We start from the raw sequence: 23,103 nt of genomic DNA on the forward strand, positions 1-23,103 counted from the left end.
ACATTCGGAAATTCAGTACTGTGCATGAAATCGGAAGTTCAGGCATGCATGGAAACAAGACAGAGAAGTGTAGGCAGGTTGGCCTTAGGAGCGAGAGATAATTAAGTGGTTCTTGTAGGGAAAGGAGGAAACGGGAACACCCATAATGAGGGAGTGCAGGGGGACATGGGATGGACGTACGTCATTCGAAGGTAGAGAGGCAATAAGTAAGCTAAAATATGAACAGAGACTCGCAGCACTGGGGGAAGAAAGGTGGGCGGGAAAAAGTGTACAAATATCTATACATTAAAAGTTTGAACACAATTAAAGTGGACACTCAGAACTAGGAAGCTGAGGATTAGATATCTACAGCCGAGGGAGGGGGTCCAACGTGGTTCTAGTGTGGGAAAGCAGGTGAAGGAGACGGAAAGAAAAAGGTGGGAAGAAAGAATGCTCGGAAAGCCAACGCTAGCTATGTATAGGACACAAAAACAGGAGATAAAGAGAGAACTCTTATTTGATAACTCGCGGGGCAGCTCACTATTATTCGAAGCTAGGACGGGGGTTTTGAGAACGAAAACATACAGGACTAAATTTGAAGACGTGGACCTTTTGTGCACAGCTTGCGGAGCCGGAACTGAGACCACAGAACATATAGTGCTGAGATGCACAGACCTTCGCCCGACTCTGGATGAGGGAACAGTGACAGATATGGAAGGGGCATTAGGTTTTCCCGGGGAACGAGGGCAAATAGACGAGAAAAGAGTGGCAGTTACGAAGGGGAGGCTAGAGGATTGGTGGAGGAAGTCGGGGGAGAGATAATACCTTAAATCGGGGAGCTAACGTTCTCTATACTATATTAGATATTTATTTTGGGGGAGGAGGGGAGTGAAAACTAGTTTAAGGAGAAGGGGATATAAAAAGAAAAAATAGGAGGGGGGAGCAAAAGGCTAGGTGGCGCCAGCCGCCGTCCGTTACAAAGGGTGTAGCCGCCATCCATCCATCCATCCAGTGGTTGTTTCTTGCTGATCTTGCTGATCTTGTTTTGCTCTCGAGTTGGTCACCGAGTTTCTGTTAGTGGTGCTACATCCATACAACATCGCGCCCTTTTGTTTTCACTGTTGCAAGGCTCGCTTGATCTCATGGAGCGACTCTGCGTAGAGAGCAAGAAGTAATCACTGCTCATTGACGCCCCTGTCATATGTCGCCATGAAGCTGGTATCTGGTGGCACCGACTTGCTCTTTGAGCAGTACAACATTAAGCAAATCCATGAGATCGAGCAGAGCATTAGGTGAGCTATTTGTCGTACTGTGTACTGACAGTAAATTGGGACAGTGTCTAACATGTTTTATCCTTCCCAGGGCTGAAATCGAGAAAAAGAAAGAAGATCTGCGGCAGATGGTTGGGTAAGTGCTACACGACGTTTTGTGACCACTGCCTTTCCGCACCTCTGCGCTGCTGTAGTGCTTTCGGTTTGCGTTGTACCCGGTCCTGATCGATCCAAAATATTGTTACGTTTCGTTTGTTCTCTTAGGGAACGGTACAGAGATCTGATCGAGGCCGCTGACACCATCGGTCAAATGCAGCAAACGTCTGCGAATGTAAGTGACTCGGTTCGTTATTCCATCTATTTGACCGTGCACTGCAGAGCGCCGTCAATTCCAGTCGATCCAAGCAATCCCATGCTGTGCGCCGAAGCCGCAGGGAAATAGTCTTTCTCACAGCCCCCATATTCCGTAAAATGTTGTGAGCGAGAACGAATGTGATATTGCCCAACTTAGTTCGGTCTCAGCCTGTACGTCATCACTACGTTATGAATCCTTGATTATTGAAATTAATAAACGCTTGAGCACAAAACGCACATTATGGCTGTCAACGTGCTCACGCGAGAGTTGTGCGGCGTGCTTTCAGTTCGGTTTTCACAGAGTTGCAAATACATGTCTTCTCTTGCAGGTGAAACAGTATGTGGCTCAATTAACGGAACAGTGCCAAAGCTTGCAGGGCAAGCCGTCAACACCAGTTGCTGCTCGTCCTGAGTATGTTTCTCTTCTGTATTTTAGGCAGGCGAGAGCTCTATTAAATATCCTGTATGCAAAAGTGACATCACAAAATGAGGTTAATTTAACATTAACCTCATTTTCTGATGTCAGGTGTTGAAAACGGGATTTACTTCCTGTTCTTGCACTTTTCTTGGAGCTGTGGGAACAGCTGCAATTAAGCAAAAACCAAGATATAGCCATGGTTGCAAACACTACAGCCAAGGTTGCTAGAGGAAAGTGTCGTTGCGGGTTGGCAGTAGTGTCAGGCATTTGTCTCTATGCACACACTACATGGGGCCATACAGTGCCAGTCCCAAGCTTAATTTCTGATTTTTGAAACATTTCCTTTTTAATTTTTATGGTGGCTGCCGGAAATTTTGAGGCACGTGTGGCAGGGACTTTCGAGTCACGAATGGCAGCTTACCGATAACTCTGAGAAAAAAGAAAGTGTACAAGCAGTGCACTCTACCACTTGTAACCTATGGAGGTGAAACTTTGTGGATAAGAAAGAACCTTGAGAAGAATTGAGAACGGCACAACAAATGATGGAACGGAAATATTATATGACGAAATGGGTGTAGCGAATATTGTGGGGCAGTTAAGAGGAAGAAATGGGGTTGGGGATTAGCAAATTTGTTTTGAGAAAATCCTCTAGGTGGAGCAAGTGTAGCAAAATGGAAAAATTGCCATCCACTTGGGAGTAGCATGAAGCTGCAGTGGAAACCCACACAAGTTTCAGAAACCCACATTCTTTTCCATTGTAGCTTTATACTACTATTGGGTGGATGACAATTCCTGCCTTTCATAGAGTTAGGGAGGTGATGTAATGCGCAGGGCAGATAACCAGTGGCCTATCATAGTAACAGATTGGGTTGAGAGAAATCATCAGCTATTGTGATGGAATTAGGATATTTCAAGTATTTTGAGCACTTCAACTGCACTGACTGCTGAACTCAATAACTGCATCAATGTGATGCTTCACCTCCTGGCTTTCAGGCACTGGGCTCTGTCTCACCACTACACTGTCCTCGCTCAGGTGAAGCTCTTGGTGGACCTTCCTTCAAAGGTGCTTATCTCTCTTAGGCTTTGCTCAGTGTTAATAGGAAAAAGTGGTTAATACTGTCATGCTCTAATTCTCGGCTGCTGTTTGCTTAAATTACAATGATGTTGTTGATTATTGTTGCTGACATTGTCACATGTAGCGGAAAGTTTAGAAACCTTTGTCCTCAAAAAATTATCCGCATTGACCTTTGTGGCCAGGCAAACAAAGGAAACGTAGCAGTCACCTGAAAGTGACATGAAACTACAAAGGAAACCCATACAAGTTCTTCATTACAGAAATATGGCCACATGGATAATATAGGTTAAAGTACTGGTGTCCGTCTGCAGTAAAATTTTATATCCAGTGCCAGCCCTGTCTGCTTGTGTTTCTTGCCTGTTCATTTAGTGCACTTGATGTGTTCCACATTACCAATACCACAGCATGGGACATAAGTGTGTAAATTATTTCTCTAGCACAGTTTGCAACCCATAAATGAGATGACTTCTCTCAGGTAGTGTGCCTTGACAAATGCACTGTGTTGTGCTGTCCCTGTTCGTGCGACATGCAGCTGTGGGGTGAAGCGGAGCGCGAATGCTGGGCTCGTGCAGCCTGCCTCCAGTGCCTGGGGCAGCATGTCCTCTGGCACCTGCAACTGGGCACAGGGTTGGAGCCATGGAGGGCCCTGGTCTCTCGTCAGGGGACCTCCCTTGCGTCCCTTGGACAGTGCTTGCTCCAGGTATGCGGTGCATGTGGCACCCACATGCATCCTGTTGCAGTACTTGAACGTGGGACAGACGGTTGGATTCTCGATGTAAACCAGTCATGCAAGAGAGGCACAGCCAAGTGCAGAAGTTCTCAGAGCATGGAAATCCTGGAAATCCTAAATTTCTTTACAACTTTCCTGCTCATGCTGAAACAGAGAGCAGCGCATAGATGTATCAACTGCACTTTTGCAGGCAAAGATGGTCGCACTAGCTGCAATGAAATTTGTTTCTCCCAAAAGGTTTTGTGTTTGGTAGTACACAATGACACTCTTCTGACATTTATTTTACAGTGAAACCTCGTTAAACCGTAGTCGGCCGGAGCTTGAAAAAAGTATGTACTAAATGGTAATACTGCTTAACCGAAATAGTATGAGATTGTCCACTTACCTGTCAAAAACGGAAGAGAGAGTGTGGTGAAAGGGGAAAAAACATGCAGTATTTATTCACTTCGCGCGACAAAAGTGTTATTTTCGTTTGATGCTGCGGCGGCCTAGCAGCCACAACAGTGGCCTCAAGCTTACTGAAGCTGTGAGCCAGCTTTTCAACCAGCCCCCTCTTCTCGGCAAACACTCACATTGCAGATTCCTCGTTAGTGCATTGCATATTCTCAGTGCGCGGGCGCGGTTGCACTGCAGAAGTTGCGGGGCACCTTTTCATTGCAGTGTACTGTTCTCATCGCGACAATTGCATTCGTGAGGCTGACGTAACGCACAGCTTCTGCCTCTGTTGGGCCTGAATCGCCCATGCTGTCACTTTCTGTGTCATCCTTATCACTGTCGCTAGGCGGCACATTGGCAAAACAGAGGCAACGATGGCGAAAAGTCGAACCCCACAGCCAACATCTCTTCACGGTTGCAGCAGCGCTGCCGACCAACTTCTTTGCATTCCAAATGCCACACACTGTAGTCAACAGTAGACCCATGTCGCGTGCCAGCGCCGACTTCTTCATGTCAAGTTCAACAGCACAAATGATTTCTAATTTTTCTTCTATGCTGAGCGCCCGGCGTCTTTTTTATCCAAGATTTGGCATGACGTGAGTCCTCGCTTACACGATGCCACAACACACTCTGGGACGGCGCCGAAATGGTGTTGATGTTGATGTGGCTTCACGCACAGACGCACAGGGCGCTTGGAGGCCGTTGTTTAAATTTCTGAGGCTTGTTGTTCTGCCGGGCCGCCCAATGGAGGTGAAGCACCGCCGTGTTTGCGCAACGAAAAGTGGAAACACTACGTGTTAACCGATACGTACGCAATAAACTGGTACGGTTTATGTGGATACAAAACGCATTATGTTCAATGGCCGCTGAGTCGGGAATTTAGCTTTACTACTTTTAAAACAAAACTACTGTTTAAGCGGGTATGGTTTAACAAGGTTTTGCTCTATTGTAAAATACCAGATTTGCAGAGCTTCTATACAGTTGTAGTTCTGATGTGAATAATTTTCGTTGCAAAAGAATACAAGTACAGTCACCAGGTGATATTTCAGAAGCTTATATTTCTGACCCACTTTATTACTCAGGCCTACATGCCGCCATGCCACCAATTCATGGCACCAATGTACAACAGCAACTAAAGTTTTGGCCAATGTTTCGTGAATGTGTGATAATCAAACTTCATAAACGTTTGTTCTTTTTGTGACTCAGATAATTCTTACTGTGACTATAGAGCAGAATACCTGTCCAAAGGGCTCCTACAGAACAATTTCTGTTAACTTTTTAATAAACAGTCAGCATCTTGAGTAATTCGCTTAACAATCACGTTGCGCGGCTAGTTGGTGATGCATTTTTCTTTCTTACGAAAGTAATCCAGCACTACTTTTTAAGGTGACGCAGAAAGACATGGCAGGACGGGCAAGTAGCACTGGATTACTTTCGTAAGAAAGAAAATAGTCTTGTGTAATAAGGCATTATTTAGTATGTGTCACCAAATATTGGTATCTTTTGGCTCAAGCTGCAGCATTTTTCTAAGTTTAAGGTTGAACAGTCTATATAGTACAGTAAAACAAAAATTAGCACTCTTGTGAAAAAAGAAAAGATTCACTTGCAAATGATTGATTACAAAGTTGCAACAGACTGACTGAAAGTCGTCATTGTGTTGTCCACTATTCTTGTGCTCTGTTGATTCACCCATCTTGATCTTCGTTAGTCAGCACATAAACCCCCAATTAGTGTTAGAGCAGCATGCTGTGGGTTATCTGCTATCTTTCTTTCTTCCTCACACTAATGACATCATCAACATCTTTCCGTCTCCATCGCCTTTTCCTGTGGTTGTCTTTCTTGTATGCACAACTTGGTTCTTCAAATTCAAATCAACATGTAGTATGCCAGATTTGTTGCATAGCCCGCAAGTCAAAGTGGCAATGCTAATAGAATGGGATACAGACAGGGATGGAAGCGCTGTGCCATCTTGCGCCAAAACATTATCTTCGAATGAAGTCATTAAATTTTGCGGGATATTCGTGTTCAGTGGCAACCACACAGCTATCTATGTGTTGGCTCACATTTAGCCCTAGAAGCCAAGCTAAAGCAATCCGTTTCAGTGTCAGCGTCCTTGGAGTGTGGGTGCGTTTGGTGGCGCATTGTAACTTGGCTGCAGGAAAACTAAAATTCTTTGTGCTATAAAATGCATCTCGAATGTTTTGTACGAGCCCTAGGCGTTTGCATAATATGCAGACTAGCTAAAGATCATTTGAAGTGGTAGCTGTTTTTATGGGGCAGTCAGGAAAGGAAGCTGAATGAATAAGTTGTACGGTCTGTTGTTATACATTTTAAGGTCTGCATGTACACCAAATCTGCGTCTATTAATGGCAAACACCATGCGTGGAAAGCTAAAATATATTTCCCAAGTGCATGTGAAATCTCATGACTGGAAATATCTCATGACTGGACCGGCAACCATAACCATCACTCAATTTTGCACTCCGGGTACTCTGTATTATATTCTGCACAGCTACACCATACAAAATCAGGCTTTTGTACTGCAAAATGCAAACCAAGGGTTTGAAGTTTTGGTTTTAGTCTACTGTAGGGGGGCGGCCAAATGGCAGTCGTAAAGAGTTGGAGAATATGCGAACAACAGAAATTGCATTTGCGACAATGATGTTCATGACGCAACGACTTGCACAGATTTAGTCCAGAAATTTTAGGAAACCATTGTTTAGCATTCGAAATATCAGTCGCTGTTTTACATTTACTTAATGGGACAGCCCTAATAATAGTGCTTGTGCAAAATATTGGTTTGCGACGCCATCAGAAAGCCACTGAACGCTTTTCCCTTTATTCTTTTCATAAATCTCAGTTCTTTTTTTTTATTCTTCTTGCCAAGTGATGTGTAATACTGGCCAACATGCAGTGACCAACAAAGTAACTTCACACTTACTCTTTGCCAGCTTCGCCAACTGAATGTCACCAAGAATTAAAAAAATAACTAAGCACATTATGCGAATGGTGCTCACTGTACGTTGATGAGTGTTGTTCGTGGTTGTCACAGCCCGTATTTCATGTTCATTGTGCACAAATACGTTTAATTAGCTAACCTTATAAACTTACCTAATCGATGAGATGTCAACAAAAAAGTTGTGGAGGATGTTTAAACATGAGCAAGAACTGGATTTAAAGCAACCTAGGATTTGCATTATCTAATATCCTTTTCCAATAATCCAATAAGTGAAGTAATTAATGTGAGCTAATTAAACTTAAATATTGGTTCTTTGTGCACAACAGGGAAAAAAGCTCTTGAATAGCATCAACAAAAGCCTGCCAGCATACCGTGGGTGCTATTCACCTAAATCCCTGGGTTATTTCTCTTTTCTTGGCCACATTTACTTGGCATGTCCAGTATGTAAGTTAATAGTTGTTTCCGAGGAACGAAAATGGGTTTCTTTTGTCAGGCGTACAACATTTTTTGCCTTTAGAGAACTTTCCTCCACCTTGTGGACTTCTACAGAACTGATTCGCCGTAACATAATAGTGTTCAGCAAAGTCAAATAAAGAACATCTTGATTTGTCTGTATTTCACTCATGTTGAGCCTTACCTAGTGTGCACCAAAACACCTATCTCCTGCGCCAAACCTGCTCCAATGTGCCAAATTTGCTGTTCCCAGAGCTGCTCCAAAGCTCCCTTGGCCACTTCCGTCCCTTTACATAGAGAGCACAAAACCTGACCTAGCATTGTTGAATGAACAGTTTAAAGGGTCCGACAATCAATATTTATGGCATATAGTTTATTAGTGAAACGGACAGCTTACTAGTCAGGATATCCAGTCCTCCAGTACTAATGCGGAAAATGGGGAACATTTTTATGAGAATTTTTCTGTCTCTAGTTGCGATTGTGTTTGTGCAGACGTGTGCCGGAAATAGTGATAGGTGCTAGCGATTATATACAATTATTAGTGAAGAGCAGACAGCGAGTGCGGCCCTAGCCATGAGAAATGAACCTTTTATTAAAGTGAATAGCCTTCTTTGGCTCTTTCGGCCATATTCAAAGTTGGTGGTTGATAGTAAGACTCGGCGAGAAAAACATTAGTTCATTATTTCTCTTTTACTCTGTCTCTTACCTCTTGCTCCTTTGCTCATTCGTTCAGGCTATTCGCTTACATTGACTAGCATCATCGATGGCTCCTGCAATTTTTGTTTAATCAATTCAAGGTTCATATAGTTTATACTTCCCAAACTGTTGAATTATCTCTGCAAGAATGGCTGTGTGCTCTTGTGGTTTTTCTGTCAAACTTCTTTGGTTATTTGGTGATGTACAAGTCAAGCCAAGTTCTTTTTAGCCAAGCAAAGCCATGTTTCTGAAAGCAAAGTGACACTTACATGTGATGATTACGGTTCAGCATGTTGCCATAGCTACATGCGCACTTTTGATTTCAGAAGCATGCCGTCTCTTGAAAACCTGAGTGAGCTGGAGTGAACAATTTTAGTTTGCATGCATGATCTGAACATGATCCATATTTAGTAGTAGGCGAAATATCAACAGACAGTCGGACAGACTAGCTTCTTTATTGAGCATCCTTTCTAATGCTACTCGGCATGCCTAAGCACGCATGCCTGTGGTTTTCAGGGGTGCTGGAGAAGACTGCTGTTCCTGGAGCCACCAGTGTCATGGGAGGCTCCTCTGGAATCACTCACAGGGCTGGCTCTTCTTCAAGGCTCGTCCCTTACTGAGTTGCTTAAGCACTTACTGCAGCGGCGCTTGGTTAGTATGTCATGCTTGTCTTTGGCTTTGCATGACTCGGCACAGTACAATAATTCATTGTGTGTCTGTGAGCCAGCGGTGCTTGTGATATGGCTGCAAAATTATTGTACACTCTGTGTCCCACGTTGATAGGCTGCATTTTGATAACAGTTATGCTTGACGAATTCATCACCTCAGTGTATAGCGCCTCATGGGTCATCACCATTATGAGCCCTTTTATGTCCATGGCAGGATGAAAGACTCCCTCCATGTTCTTCAACTACACCTGTTTTACAAATACACCTGTGTCCTATGCCTGCAAATTTCCTAATCCCGTCGTACCACCTAGTCCTCTGCCATCTTCAACTGTCTCTTGGAGTCCATTCTGTTACTCTAGTAGACTGCCAATTATCTACTATGGCATGACTCACCCAATTCCACTTGATCTTAATCTCAACCAGGATATCGTCCACCCACTATTCCATACCTCTGCCTTCCTGTCTCTCAATGTTACGTCTATCATTTTCTATTCACGAACTTCTCAAGTTTCTTTATTGTATTCCACGTTTATGGCCTATTATGTGTAGTTGAATACCTCATCAGTAAAATCACCTTTATAACAAAGAGTTCCGTATGTCCCAGCTGAATTTATATTTGTCATCTATATTTTTAAAGCTTCTACAGAGAAGAGCACTTAAACCAATTTGGGCACCTCTGACGGCTGGTTTGTTGCTTTACAATTAATTTCATGTAGTGGCGCTGCCACTTTGCTGCTGTCAGCACTAGCGCCAATGGTGCATTTGACGAGCTTGCCGATCCCAGGACGTAGTCCACCTCTGCTGCACTGCTTATCTAGCACTGCTGCCGGACTTTGCTACCGAGCGTGCCATGAATCTTGATGCCATAATTAAGGTTGACTGCACTCGCACATTCTGTTGGGTGGAGGGCACAGAAGAACATTATCTACTTCAAATTCTTTATTTTCTTTGTGGTTGACAGGGCTAAAAGCGGTGGACTGCAGCTTGACAGAGGCCTGGACACCATATTCAAGGCAGGGCTTGACCTCGACGTGAATGTCAAACCGTTAAACAACATACAAAACAGAAAATAACAGTTCATCAGAATAAGAATGCACTATAAGAATAAGAATACACAATACTAGATATAATGCTTTATATACAGAAGCAGAAAAAATATATATATAAAAGTCAGATATAATAAAAAAGGGGGAAAATGATGTGTGTATATATATATATATATATATATATATGTATATATATATATATATATATGTATATATATATAGTAATGGATATGAAAGGCGCGAACAAGAAGAGAGAAGAGAAGACGAAGAGAACGAGGAGTTTGAGAGGCCAGGCTGCGCTACGATCACGCTACGATCATCGTCCCTCGCCTGTAAATAAAACCATTTCTTCGCAACTCTTCGTAACAGTTGTGGTGGAGGTGCGGGGTAGTCGACACCCAAAGACGGAGGCTGAACCACAAGTTCTTCGACGGAGCCGTGGCTTTGCTGGACTCCCACCGAATCCACCGGAGCTAAATATGTCCCATGACGCAGATGAACAACGGCCCATTCCAACTGCTGCCCCGACAAGTTCTGTTCTGCAGCTGAGAGATGCGCATCCCTTCGCCGGAAGATCGGACGAAGACGTCGAGGAATGGCTCATCCATTATCACCGGATGAGTGCCGCCAACAAGTGGAACAGCGCTTCTCAGCTTTCGAACGTCGTGTTCTTTCTAACGGATACGGCGTTGTTGTGGTTCGACAACCACGAGGAAACGTTCACAACATGGGGAAGATTTGTTCCAGAAATCAGAGCGATTCGGCGACTCCGCGACGAAAAAGAAAAGGGCAGAACAGACGCTACTGCAACGTGCGCAAGTGCCAGGTGAAACCTGCACGACCTACATTGAGGCAGTAATAAAACTGTGTAGGATGGTGGACTCTGGAATGTCCGAGGAAGACAAAGTCGGGCACACCCTAAAAGGAATCTCCGAGGATGTTTACAATTTCCTCATCGCAAAAGACAACCTGGCTTCCGTCGCTGACTTCATTCGGCACTGTTGCACTTTCGAGCAACTAAAGACGAGGCGCATAATGCCGAAGTTTGGCAGGCTAGCCAATGTGACGACAGTTGCAAGCGTGGACAGCAACCAGCCCCTTAATCTTGCATCAATGATCCGACAAATAGTTCGGGAAGAACTCAGCCTGCACGCGCAAGTGACACATCCAGGCACTCATAGCTGCCGCCCACCACAAGATTTTGAGCCAAACGTGGCATCCTTCTCCCCGTATCCTGCGGCAAGGGGCATGGAGGATTATGAACTCACACCCCGACAGCAGCCACGTCCCTACGACAGAGGCCCTACTTATGACGCTCGGCCACAACGAGAGCAGCCGCGTTTTTACCCCCGAGGCCCTGTGACTTCTGTCAGGCCGCGACAAGAACAGCACCGACCCTACTACCACGACGCAACTTATGAAAGATATAACGGATCTCAGCAAGCAGCAGAGACACGTTATCCACATGACCACGAACTTTCTCGCCGCCCGCAGCTGTCTACCATTCGTTTCGAGGAAAACGCTGTGAACCGCAACCCTCCCGTGTGCTGCAACTGTGGTTCCACATGCCATATAGCTCGGTATTGTCGCCAAGCCCGTCAATCACGTAGGACACTATCGATGTTCTCGCCACCCAGAACCCGCACTTCATATGACTTGCGGACGACCGATTTGCTTCCAAGGGATCACTTCTCACACAAGACCAGACGCAGCGATTCGCCAGCATCTGAGTGGAGTTTGACGCCACCAAATAGCCGTCCCCGTCGCTCTCCATTTCCTCGGCACCGTTCTTCCTTACCGCCGCTGGGAAACTAGCATCCCCGGCCAATGGAAGTGTGGTCGCCGGACGGTCTTTGCAAGAAATACCTCTGCCTGTTGTGATGTACAAAAACAAAGCGAATGTCTCGATTAACGGAATACCGACCGTGGCGTTAGTTGATACTGGGGCGACTGTGTCGGTGATGAGCCTCGCTTTCAAGAACAGTCTAGGCCACAAAGTTATGTTTTCTTGGAACGACGGTATTACCTTTCATGGAGTAGGTGGCGAATGGCTTCATCCCCTTGGTGTTTGTGCTGTTAGTGTTTTGTTGGCTGGTGGGAAAGTGTTTGTGTCGGAATTCCTTGTTCTTTCTTGTTGTTCGCATGATGTTATTCTTGGTATCTATTTTCTTGAACAGTGCGGCGCTTCCGTGGACTGTGGTTGTGGCAAAATATCATTGAACAAGTTATTTATATCAGCACATTCCGAACAAAGCTCGCCTGGTGAAGACAGGCGGGGACAGATAGACACACAGACACACTCAGTGTTCTTGATGAAGTGATTGCACCATCATGGTGCCTGATGCCCGTTCGTGTTTTGGCAACTACTTTTGATGCTGATTGTGTTGACGTTGTAGTTAGGCCTCTCCGCATAAGCTGTGCTAAGAAAGATATACTTGTGCCCTGCTCTGTCGTGTGCATGACGAAAGGAGTCGCCACATTGTGGGCGCTGAACTGTTCCGCCACGCCGGTTGTCCTTCCTCGCGGTATGAAAATCGCTCTCTTCGATAAAGCCACATGTAGCTCAATAGCGGCACTAACTACGGACATCTCTACAGCTTGCTCTCCTTGCGATAATCGCCATTCTGAAGAGCTAATGCTTGGCATGATCAGCAAGGCTCTCGGTACATCGGAACGGCAAGCACTAGTGCAGGTCCTTGCCAGGCATGAAACTGCATTCGACCACGCATGGAGATGCACCCCTTCATTTACCGTCGTCCCGCGCTCGTCACAGAATAGATACCGGCTCAGCACACCACATTCGCCAGAAGCCCTACCGAGTGTCATCGTCTGAGCGCAAAGTTATTGCAGAGCAAGTCAAGGAGATGATGAACAAAGGTGTCGTTCAAGAGTCACCTTGTCGTTCAAAAGCAGCCCCAGTAATCCTGGTCCGAAAAAAAAAGGTGGCTCCTGGAGATTCTGCGTGGATTACAGACATCTAAACGCAGTGACGAAGAAGGATGGCTATCCACTACCGCGAATCGATGACGTCATTGATTGCTTACACACTGCTTCTTACTTCTCAACACTTGATTTGCGATCGGGGCATTGGCAAATACCTATGGACCCTGCCGACAAGGAAAAGACTGCTTTCGTGACTCCAGATGGCCTGTTCGAATTTAATGTTATGCCTTTTGGCCTTTGCAATGCTCCTGCCACCTTTGAAAGATTCATGGACAGAGTATTACGTGGTCTAAAGTGGGAGATATGTATGTGTTACCTCGATGATGTTGTAATCTTTGGCCGCACGTTTGAAGAACATAACGAACGCCTCAACCTCGTTCTCGACTGCATTGAGAAAGCTGGACTGGTTCTAAACTCAAAAAAGTGTCGGTTCGGCGAACGTCAAACACTGGTCCTGGGACACTTAGTCGACAGGGATGGCGTCAGACCCGATCCTCGTAAAATTGAAGTGGTGAGCTCCCTCAAACCACCGCAGTCAGCACGAGAACTCTGCTCATTCATTGGCCTATGTTCGAATTTTTGTCGTTTTGTTCCCCGGTTTGCCGACATCGTTTACCCATTGACAAGTATTTTGCGACAAAATGCATCCTTCAATTGGACACGCATCGTTCTCTCAACTGAAGTTTATGCTAATGTCAGCACCTCTCTTGCGTCACTTCGATCTATCTTGCCCGACTGAAGTTCACACTGATGCTAGTGGAATCAGAATAGGAGCGGTGCTTGTACAATGTCACAGTGGTGCAGAACATGTTGTCGCATATGCCAGCCGTTGCCTGAGCAAAGCTGAACGCAATTATACGGTTACGGAACAGGAATGCCTGGCAGCAGTTTTTGCCATACAAAAGTTTCGGTGTTATCTTTACGGTAGACCATTCAAGATTATCACCGACCATCATTCTTTATGCTGGCTGGTCGGTTTGCGAGATCCCTCTGGTCGCCTCGCACGTTGGGCGCTGCGCCTCCAGGAATACGACTTTGTGGTATCATACAAGAGTGGCCGTCGTCACGCTGACGCAGACTGCCTCTCTCAGATTCCTCTTGCGACTACCGACTGCGATGCTGAGAATTTTGACGACTGTCTCGCTGCTGTTACTTCTACGTTCCCTGACGCTATATATATATACACACGCACACACACACACACACACACACACACACACATATAATAAGAATTCACATATGCATACACAGAAACACATATAATACATCAGGAAAAGATATCACATTCTAAAAACACTACAATGTGAAATACAAGCAGACACAGGAGGATTTAGTTTCTGTTAAAAAAGAAATTATGAATGTACGTAGTTTCACGACAATAGTGGTAGCTATGATGTTTTCTTTTAAGAAAAGAGCTGTTGAAGTAATGCTAGTGTGGGCTTCACTATATCTTTGTATTTATTGAGGATTAACGGAAGATTATATTTCAAAGACTACAGTTTGTAAAAAGTGCAGAAACGTGGTATCATCCAAGAGTCAAGACAACGTGTACAAACATTGGTATTTTGCTGAAGCAGTGCTATTGTGCTAATAAAGTTTTTAAAAGTGGGTGAAAACACATAGAATGAACGCACAACACGAAATTCATACATATGTTGTATTTTCATAATGTTGTACAACCTAAAATAATATTCTGTGGAAGCTAAATAATCAATATTTGCGATATTGCTAACAATTTTCTTTTGTAATAAACAAATCCTCGTAATATTTCTTTGTGTAGTGGTCAACCATACGAGACTACAGTAATTAATATGGGAAGCGAACAATGCAGAATAAAATTGTTTTTTGGCTTCCACTGGGAGAATTGCACGGCAACACGATAGAGCTCCTGTGTTCACTGACAGTTTTTTGCATAAGTTGTCAACATGCAAATCCCGTGTGAGATTTGAGCAAAATGTTACTCTGAGAATTTTATATTCATTGACGATTTCGATCCTGTGCCTGTCGCAGTATATATCCTGTTCTAAATTAATTACTTTATTTTTTGTACGGAAGAAAAGTACCTTAGTTTTTGCTGGGTTAATCTTGAGGCAGTTAGAATTTGACCAGAATACGAGCTTCTCAAGGACGTGATTACATCTTGACGCTAGATCGGCTTCATCAGTTCTGGAGAGTAGGATAGTGCTATCATCGGCATATATGATAAATGTTGAGCTTGTGTCAATACGGACAATATCATTTATGTATACATTAAACAAAAGAGGACCTAAAATACTGACTTGAGGTACACCACCTTTTATATGGAGGGGAGATGAATGGTAATTACCAATGTACCCACACTGAGTCCTGTTGGCTAAGTATGAACAGAATAGTTCGAGCTGCTTACCACGAACCCTGTAGTCCGAGAGTTTTAGTATAAGTATGTTATGGTTAAGGGAATCGAATGCCCTACTGTAATCTACGAAAAGACCGAGAGTTATATCTTTATTTTCAATGTGTTATAGCACACTTTCTTTAAGAGTTAATAAAGCTGTTTCAGTAGAGCAACCTTTTCTAAAACCAAACTGCGCGTCGGAAAGAAGATTTATTTTGTCAAAGAAGTTAGTCAGTCGAGAAAACAATATTTTTTCTAAGCCTTTAGAAAGAATTGGTATCACAGATGTTGGACTATAATTTTTTTGTCTCATTTTTATTGCCCCCCTTGTATATGACTGTTCTTTCACCAAGCACAATCTTTATAGTGATGTGATTGCATAACAAAGCACTTTGGAGGTCCCAGGTGCTTTGCTATAAAGGCATTTGACTGCACATATGTATATCCTTTCGTGTGATTTGAGGGCTGTAGCGCCATCCCACACTTGTGGGAGAACTCCAGAAAGATGTGATGCAGCTGGGGATGTCCCCTGATTGCACAATTCACACCTGTTGGCATTCTTATTGTGCAGTGCCACTAGCACTGGAAGTGTGTACAGCAAATTCTTTTGGAAGGCAGGGTTCAATTTTGGAAGCCAGCAAGGATGAAACTTTTTCAACCTGCCCCATTTCTTTTATCCGCACACTTCTGTCTCTGATTTCCTAATCAATCTGACACCCTCCGCGTTATGAAGATCATTGTGCATCAATATGTGCACCAGCAAGTCAAAAGACCACTTCAAGAAAGCAACAGGACCAGATTGTACACAATGTAGCATGTCCTGTTCACAAAAGAAGAGAAAACTTCCTGTGCGAAGTCCCACCCAATAGCAAAACACACCTGAAACCACATGAATAGCTAAGGCCAGTTGTCTCACCTGTTTTCATGCCCAAACAATTTTTCTTTTCTTTCTCTTCTTTCCTTTTCTATCTTTCTGTGGTTTTGCTTGTCTGTTGATGAAAAAAACCAGAATTACCTCAGGATGAAATGCAAGGTCAGTGAAATAGATTTTTGGCGAAAGCAGTATGGTCACTCCCAGTGGCTAGGTATACAACATTGACTTTGTGAACTTCATCATGTTCTTGTATTTTTGTCAGGTCTTCCTGTCATTTGTGCTGACAAAAATAGTTTTAGGCAAACTAGGCATTGATATAGCAAGAATATTTTTATGAAGTCTAAAAGTGGTTGTGGTTGACAGCAAGAAGATTCCGAAATTATCTTTAATTTTTTAGGTTTTTAAGATTTTGTTCTTACATATGATGGGCTCTAGTATTTTATTTTTTACTGTGCGCTTGGTATAAGAAGACTGCCTTGCATGAATACAGAGAGACAATATTTGTAGCCCTAGCAACCTCCCATAATATGTCTAATTAGCTGACAAGCTCATCAGTTCCCATTTCATCACTGTACGGTATTTGCTACCGTAGCACCTTCGTGATGGTGCCTTTTTCTTAGCTACTCAATCAAGTAAACCTTTTAAAACTCCTAACACCTTCACCACACAAGCAGAGTGAGCTTTATGAATGCATTTTCCAAGGAAACCTGTGCAAACGTGCAATGCTGCTTCAGGGCCTTGTGGATCAGCTGGTGGGATCAGACAGTGTTTCCACAAGGGAGCAGCTCTGTGGCCTGGCTGCTCTGCTTGTATCCACACTTCAGCTAGTGCAAGCGGCTTTCCTGAGTTCGCAACCAAGTGCACTGGAGTCGCGCTTATCTGAGGTCACAAAGAGCAGTGCTTGTGGTAAGACTGCCTTTACTGCCTAGTGCCCTTCAACACTGACTTGCAATTTTATGCTCAACGCTGCTTTGTTTTTGCAAGATCACAGTTCTTGGTATGTGTGATTTGGTAACAACCCCTTGCATTCTTCATTTGTAATCTACTTGTAAGTGTTATTGAAATTATGTGGGACTGCTAGAAGAATACAAAGAAAGAAAGAAATAGCACTGAGAAAGCATAATGACTAGCTTGAATATCTGTCTTCAACAAAATTGTGTATGTGTTTGGTGGGATTGCACATAATATGCATATGCATACTTGCCTTTTTTTTCCAGGCTTTATAATCACTTCAAGAAAATAAAATTTAATCCAGTGGAAGTTGTGTTATATATGCTGATGATACTGCAAACTGTGTTTGTAGTTCCGTGAAAGCTATGTCAAATACATTTGCTTGAGTGAATGAATCAATCTGTTTGAATGAATGTTTGGCTGAGGAAGCATTTCAGAATCTGTAAAAGTTCTGTCTTATTAACTGTGTATGCACCCAAGTCTAGTGTTTGCCTTATTGTATGTTAACTTGAAAGAAGTGGCATGCTTTCTACCTGAAGCAAAAGTAACTCAGTCTGTTTGTGAAATTTTGATTACCAAGTGTAAACAGACCTCCAGTGTTTGTAGCTATCTGAAGGGTTGACCTAGATCAAGGTCACATTTGTTACTCTCTCCACCAGATCTGGTAAGCTTCTCCGAAAGCCCATCATTCCGCTACGCCCCAGCACCTGTGCGAGGTGAGATAATTATTATGTCACGCGTCTGCCATGCTTTCCTTGGCTGCGTTTTGATCTCTGAATGCAAATTTATCTGCTGTTAGCTTGTCAGTTAAAGCGAAGAGTTGCATTTCATTTATGCTTATGAGCACATTTATATCTGTTCAGAGTTCCATGTGCAAGTCAAGCTTGACACCCCACAGCTGGAGGTTCTTCAGAAGGAATGTCGTCAGTTTGTGAAGAAGTAAGTTAAAATGTTTGGCTGAATGTCAAGGCTATAGAGTCTAGACATACCTTTGCATGATTTGTTCAACAGAGTACACCGCCATGCTGGCTATGGCATTTTGCAGCTGGACATGAGGTCGCAAGTTCGATTTATGGTCACTGTGGCTGCATTTTAATGGGAGAAGAATGCATATTCACTCATGTTCTTAGATTCATATGCACGTCAAAGAACCCCAGATGGTCAAAATGAATCCAAATTCTACTACAACATCCCTCATAGCCCACTGTGCAGTTTTAAGAAGTTATGCTTGATAATTTAATGGTGAGAATCAAGTCCAGGACACTTGGTGCAATGTAAAGCTAATGGGCATGAAGCCTTGTCTCGTACACTGCTCTTCGTGATTGTTAAATAGGTTATTCTATAATAAAAGTATGTCAGAGCTTGCCTCTTCTAGGCGACTGGCCTCAAGAGTACCCATGCAGATCAAGTGGCAAACCAACACCATTGCAGGAATATTGGGTGGAAAGAACAAATGTGATTGCCGATGGCATTTTGTAGTCTTCATGCCAAGTGTGCCACACTTTTCTTCCTAGGTGATGTTTAGTATTACATTGTTACTTACTGTTTAGCTCCTTTAAAACATCTAACCTCTACTTGTGGCTCTTCTTTAGATTTAATAATAAATGTATAGAGAACACAGTAAGACCTTACGGCTTTCAGAAAGTTGCATTCTGGTACGAAATAGATAAGGCATTACTGCTCAGATATCAAGCATGAGAGTATGATGCTGTTATCAATTCCTGTGTTTTCTACACTATTAATAGCATATCATTGCATTACACTTTCCATTTCTGTTTGGAAAAATAACACATCTCTCTCCTTATTTCACAAATATACGTATTACAACCCGTGTCTAAAAAAAAGAGCTGCATTTTTATTCCTCATTCGTATCATCTCATACCGATCATCGTCATAAAGCATCTGTTCCTCATTATCGAGCAAAGCAACATCCTTCACTCTTCAAACGTGTGATGACTGGAACCACCAGCCCACCTCAGTCATAGAGACTGGAATATCTTGAAAAGCGTGGTTTAAGTGTATGCCGTGTTCTAATCTTTGTGTTTGTAAAATTGCTTGACTCCACTGCTTTCTGTAATGCCATTAGTACCCGAAAGGTAAGCCCTTTATGAATGAGCGTTGCAGCAACACACCAGAGAAACATTTATTAATGCGAAATTACCATCTGGCTCACAAGGCGGAAAATCCGGCGTGGTCGTTGGCATTGGCGTTACATCCGATGGTCCCAAAAGTTGCCGAATCATCCGCTTTTCGTGACCGCGTGGCACTAGTCGCTTGGTCAGTTCAAGGTAATAACCGCAGACGCTCCACGATCATGGCCCGTGGCCTAGTTCAGTTCAGTTCAGTTTCTTTCCAACACAATGTTGGGGGTCCTCCAGGCAAAAAAGTTGTCATAGACAACTTGAGGGGACCTGGGGACCATACAGCAGGCAAAGTGATACATCTACAAAAGAACAATTTGAAAGACTTTACATCACAGGGTATCTTGAAATATTGAAAATATTATACAATGCAAGAAAAATCAAATACAGATATGGCAACTACGAACATACAATGAAAACATAGAAACATGAAAAAATGATTATGCACTTGTATTAAAGGGTTCTTCACTCATACAACAAAAAACGTCTTATTTGCGACTTGAATTTATAGAGTTTCATGCTGAAATTTATTTGGGAATTCACATGCTTTATTAGTGCGGGTATTTGATAAGCGAGGACAGCCCTTCCAAAATTTGTACGTGTTCGGGGTGTTGTTATCCGTTCGTTACGCAGTGCATAACGAGCTAACGTTGTGTGTGCTGAATGTTTATGTTTATGTATGTGCACAGGAGTTTGTAGTCATATATTTTACTCGTTTTGTGCAAATTGTGTTTAATAAACAAAGGATTAGTTGGTAGATCCTTAGGTTCACCATAATAATTCTCAAGAATCTTCAGCACTTTCTTCTGCAATACCTCCAGTTTTTTATAATTCGTGGTCGTTGCAGTGCCCCAAACTAGTGTGCAGTAGGATAAGCGGGAGTAGAAGTGGGCATAATATATCGCTTTCTTTAGCTGCAGAGGAATTAGATCTGATAATTTGAATGATAAACCAACTGTTCTGCTTAGCTCTGAGGTTAGTGTGTTTAGGTGTGTATTCCACAACATACCTTCTTCAAGCCACACACCTAGAGATTTCTGACATTTTACGCTTGCTATGACGGTGTCCTGGAATGTCAGCGTGAGTTCACTGTCACATGTTTTGTTAGTGGGTTTGAACAAGACTTAGTTAGTTTCTTTAGGTTCAGCGCTAATTTATTTGCATGAAGCCAACTATCAAGCTGCATTAGGTAGTCGTTAATCGTGTTCTGAAGGTCACTAAGTGTACGCGCAGAAAAAAACATATTGGTATCATCTGCGTAAATTACTAACTTTGGGGAGTTAGGTACATCAAATACATCGTTTATGTAAAGTATAAATAACAAGGGCCCTAGAATCGACCCCTGAGGTACTCTTTGTTTTACTGTAGTAGTTGGGGAAATAACATCACCAATTTTTATACACTGTTTTCTGTGGGAAAGATAATTTTTTAAAAGATCTAAGGCGACACGACGAATGCCGTAATCATGAAGTTTAACGAATAAAATCTCATGGTTAGTACAATCAAATGCTTTCATAAGATCAGTGAAGAGACCAATGGTATAACGCTTATTTTCAATGTCATCCTTTATTTTATCTTTAACACGTAATAACGCTAGCTCTGTTGTTTTATTTTTCTGAAAACCGTACTGTGCATAATTTATTACAAGGTGCTTAGTTATAAAATTCACGAGGTGTGTGTTAATAACATTTTCAAAGACTTTGGATAGCACGGGCAGCACCGAGATTGGCCTGTAATTACATATGTCACTAAGGGCCCCGCACTTGTATATTGGGCATACGCGGGCAAGCTTAAGATTGTAGAGGAAGATTCCAGTTATATGCGTAAGCGGTGGAGATATAACAGACGCAACATATTTAATTGGTGCAACATACAGGTCATCAATTCCTGGCGAGACGCTGTTCTTTATTTTACCCAATAAATTTTCCACCTCTTGTGGACTTGCCGGAAACAAAGAAATTGAGTGTATCAAGCTTACGCGTTTCTGCACTGAATCAAGACAAGTTTCGGTACTAAGGTCCCTCTTGCTGGAAATCTGAAAATCACCGACGTTAGTGAAGTATTCATTCATATCTGTAAGTGCTTCAACCTCCGTTTTACCAAGAGCAAAAGCTGCAATGTTAATAGGACGCTTCAGTTTCGAATTGTTTGACAGATTGTTGACCTCGTTCCAAAGCTTTCTAGGATAATTAAATATCCTAGCGAAAAGACATTGATAATAGCAAGTCTTAGCTTTTTTCAAATCGGCATTTAATTTATTTCGGTACTTCTTGTATTCGTTGAGCAGAGCAGCGTCACATGTCTATACAAATGCGTGATACATTTTATTTTTGGTTTTGATCCTTTTGTACAAGCATTGACTAATCCAGGGTTTACGAATTCTTTTTTACCTCGGGGAGCATTGAACAAGCGGGAAGCATCTATCATAGATAGCCTTAAGCGTGTGAAAGGAAAGGCGGTATGATTTGTCAGAGTCACTTTCTGCGTAAACCAGGATCCAGTTCATATCTTCCAGCGCATAATAAAATTGGCATAGCAGATGTGAATTGATCTTACGATAGTTCGACTTTTCATGAGAGTCGAGCCTGTCGCTGGCAAGTGGCAAAAATGTAAAGATAGGAAGGTGATCACTAATGTCGAGTGATAACATACCACTAGTGCAATTTTGCTTTTGGGTGTTTGTGATACTGATGTCAAGTAAGCTGGCACTGTGGTCAGTAAGACGAGTAGGTTGCGTAATGACATTTGAGCAAGCAAATGAATCAAGAATAGTTTCCAACTGTTTACAAGATGCATCCCCACTGAGCATGTCAATGTTGACATCGCCCATGATAAGAAATGGACTACACATCAAATGGATTTTTCGCAGTAACGTTTCTATAAAATTAAAAAATTCAAACTTATACCCTGCGGGAGGTCGATAAACAGCTGCAACGATAACATTTTGCACACGCAGTGTGACACATTCGATACTAGGCTTCATACAGGTCATTTCCTCAATAACATCATGGGTGAGGGAATCTTTAACGTACAGACAAATTCCACCGCCTCAGTTAGAAGGACGGACAATGCCATTATAAACATATCCTACAAAGTGTGGTGGTCTGTCATTCGGAGTTAACCAGGATTCAGTGAATAACAAAACATCAAATTTAATGTCAAGACGCTCAAAGAACAAACTGAGGCTATCTGTTTTATTTTTAATAGTTCGAACATTTAGATGAAATGCAGGCTTAGACAACCCGTTCAGCGTATGACAGAGCCTATATTGGTCGTAATATTGGCAACCTGCCTTCTTAGCCATCTTGAGGCAGCTCGCAAAACCCAATATGTCATGAAATTAACTATTGGCGCATCTTTTCAACATCTTCCCGACAACAGATTCTTTTTTGTCTTGCTGAGTTTCATTTTTGAGCGTGGAGTTTTGGCTAAATGTTTTTGGCCAACACTGAATAATAGACAGAAAGCATTATTTATTGGATTAAAGCAGGAACAGAGGATGAGGAAGAAAAAAGCTTTGCATGTGACTCGCTTTCTTTCGGAAGCGTGGTCAGAGGAGAACGATCGATGCAAGATCCCTGGCTGCAGTAATATCACACTGGTAATGCACAGGAAGTGCAGTGCAAAGTACAACTCTTCCTTGAAGCCGATCAGAACTGTTCCACAGGAAGCCATAGGGTGGTTTGGGCAAAGCGCACTTACAAGTGGTGCCCAGAAGTAACAAACCTGTTCCTGA

General features: G+C 42.9%; 1 protein-coding gene across 2 annotated transcripts in view; it reads left to right on the forward strand.

Moving 5' to 3' along the window:
• Nucleotides 1-979: 979 nt before the first annotated feature.
• Nucleotides 980-23,103, forward strand: part of Cog1 (conserved oligomeric Golgi complex subunit 1) — a 68,091-nt gene continuing 45,967 nt past the window's right edge. The window contains exons 1-10 of one of the 2 annotated variants that reach the window (XM_075679617.1): nt 980-1,271; nt 1,342-1,386; nt 1,515-1,581; nt 1,934-2,016; nt 3,016-3,085; nt 3,630-3,797; nt 8,887-9,021; nt 17,010-17,181; nt 17,886-17,942; nt 18,090-18,165. In XM_075679617.1, coding sequence (XP_075535732.1) covers nt 1,189-1,271; nt 1,342-1,386; nt 1,515-1,581; nt 1,934-2,016; nt 3,016-3,085; nt 3,630-3,797; nt 8,887-9,021; nt 17,010-17,181; nt 17,886-17,942; nt 18,090-18,165 — 956 coding nt within the window. In that variant the 5' untranslated portion in view covers nt 980-1,188. The remainder of the gene's footprint in view (nt 1,272-1,341; nt 1,387-1,514; nt 1,582-1,933; nt 2,017-3,015; nt 3,086-3,629; nt 3,798-8,886; nt 9,022-17,009; nt 17,182-17,885; nt 17,943-18,089; nt 18,166-23,103) is intronic. The other variant, XM_075679618.1, reaches the window with a different exon arrangement.

The sequence above is a fragment of the Dermacentor variabilis genome, chromosome 2 (assembly GCF_050947875.1).
Source record: "Dermacentor variabilis isolate Ectoservices chromosome 2, ASM5094787v1, whole genome shotgun sequence".
Lineage (NCBI taxonomy): Eukaryota > Metazoa > Arthropoda > Arachnida > Ixodida > Ixodidae > Dermacentor > Dermacentor variabilis.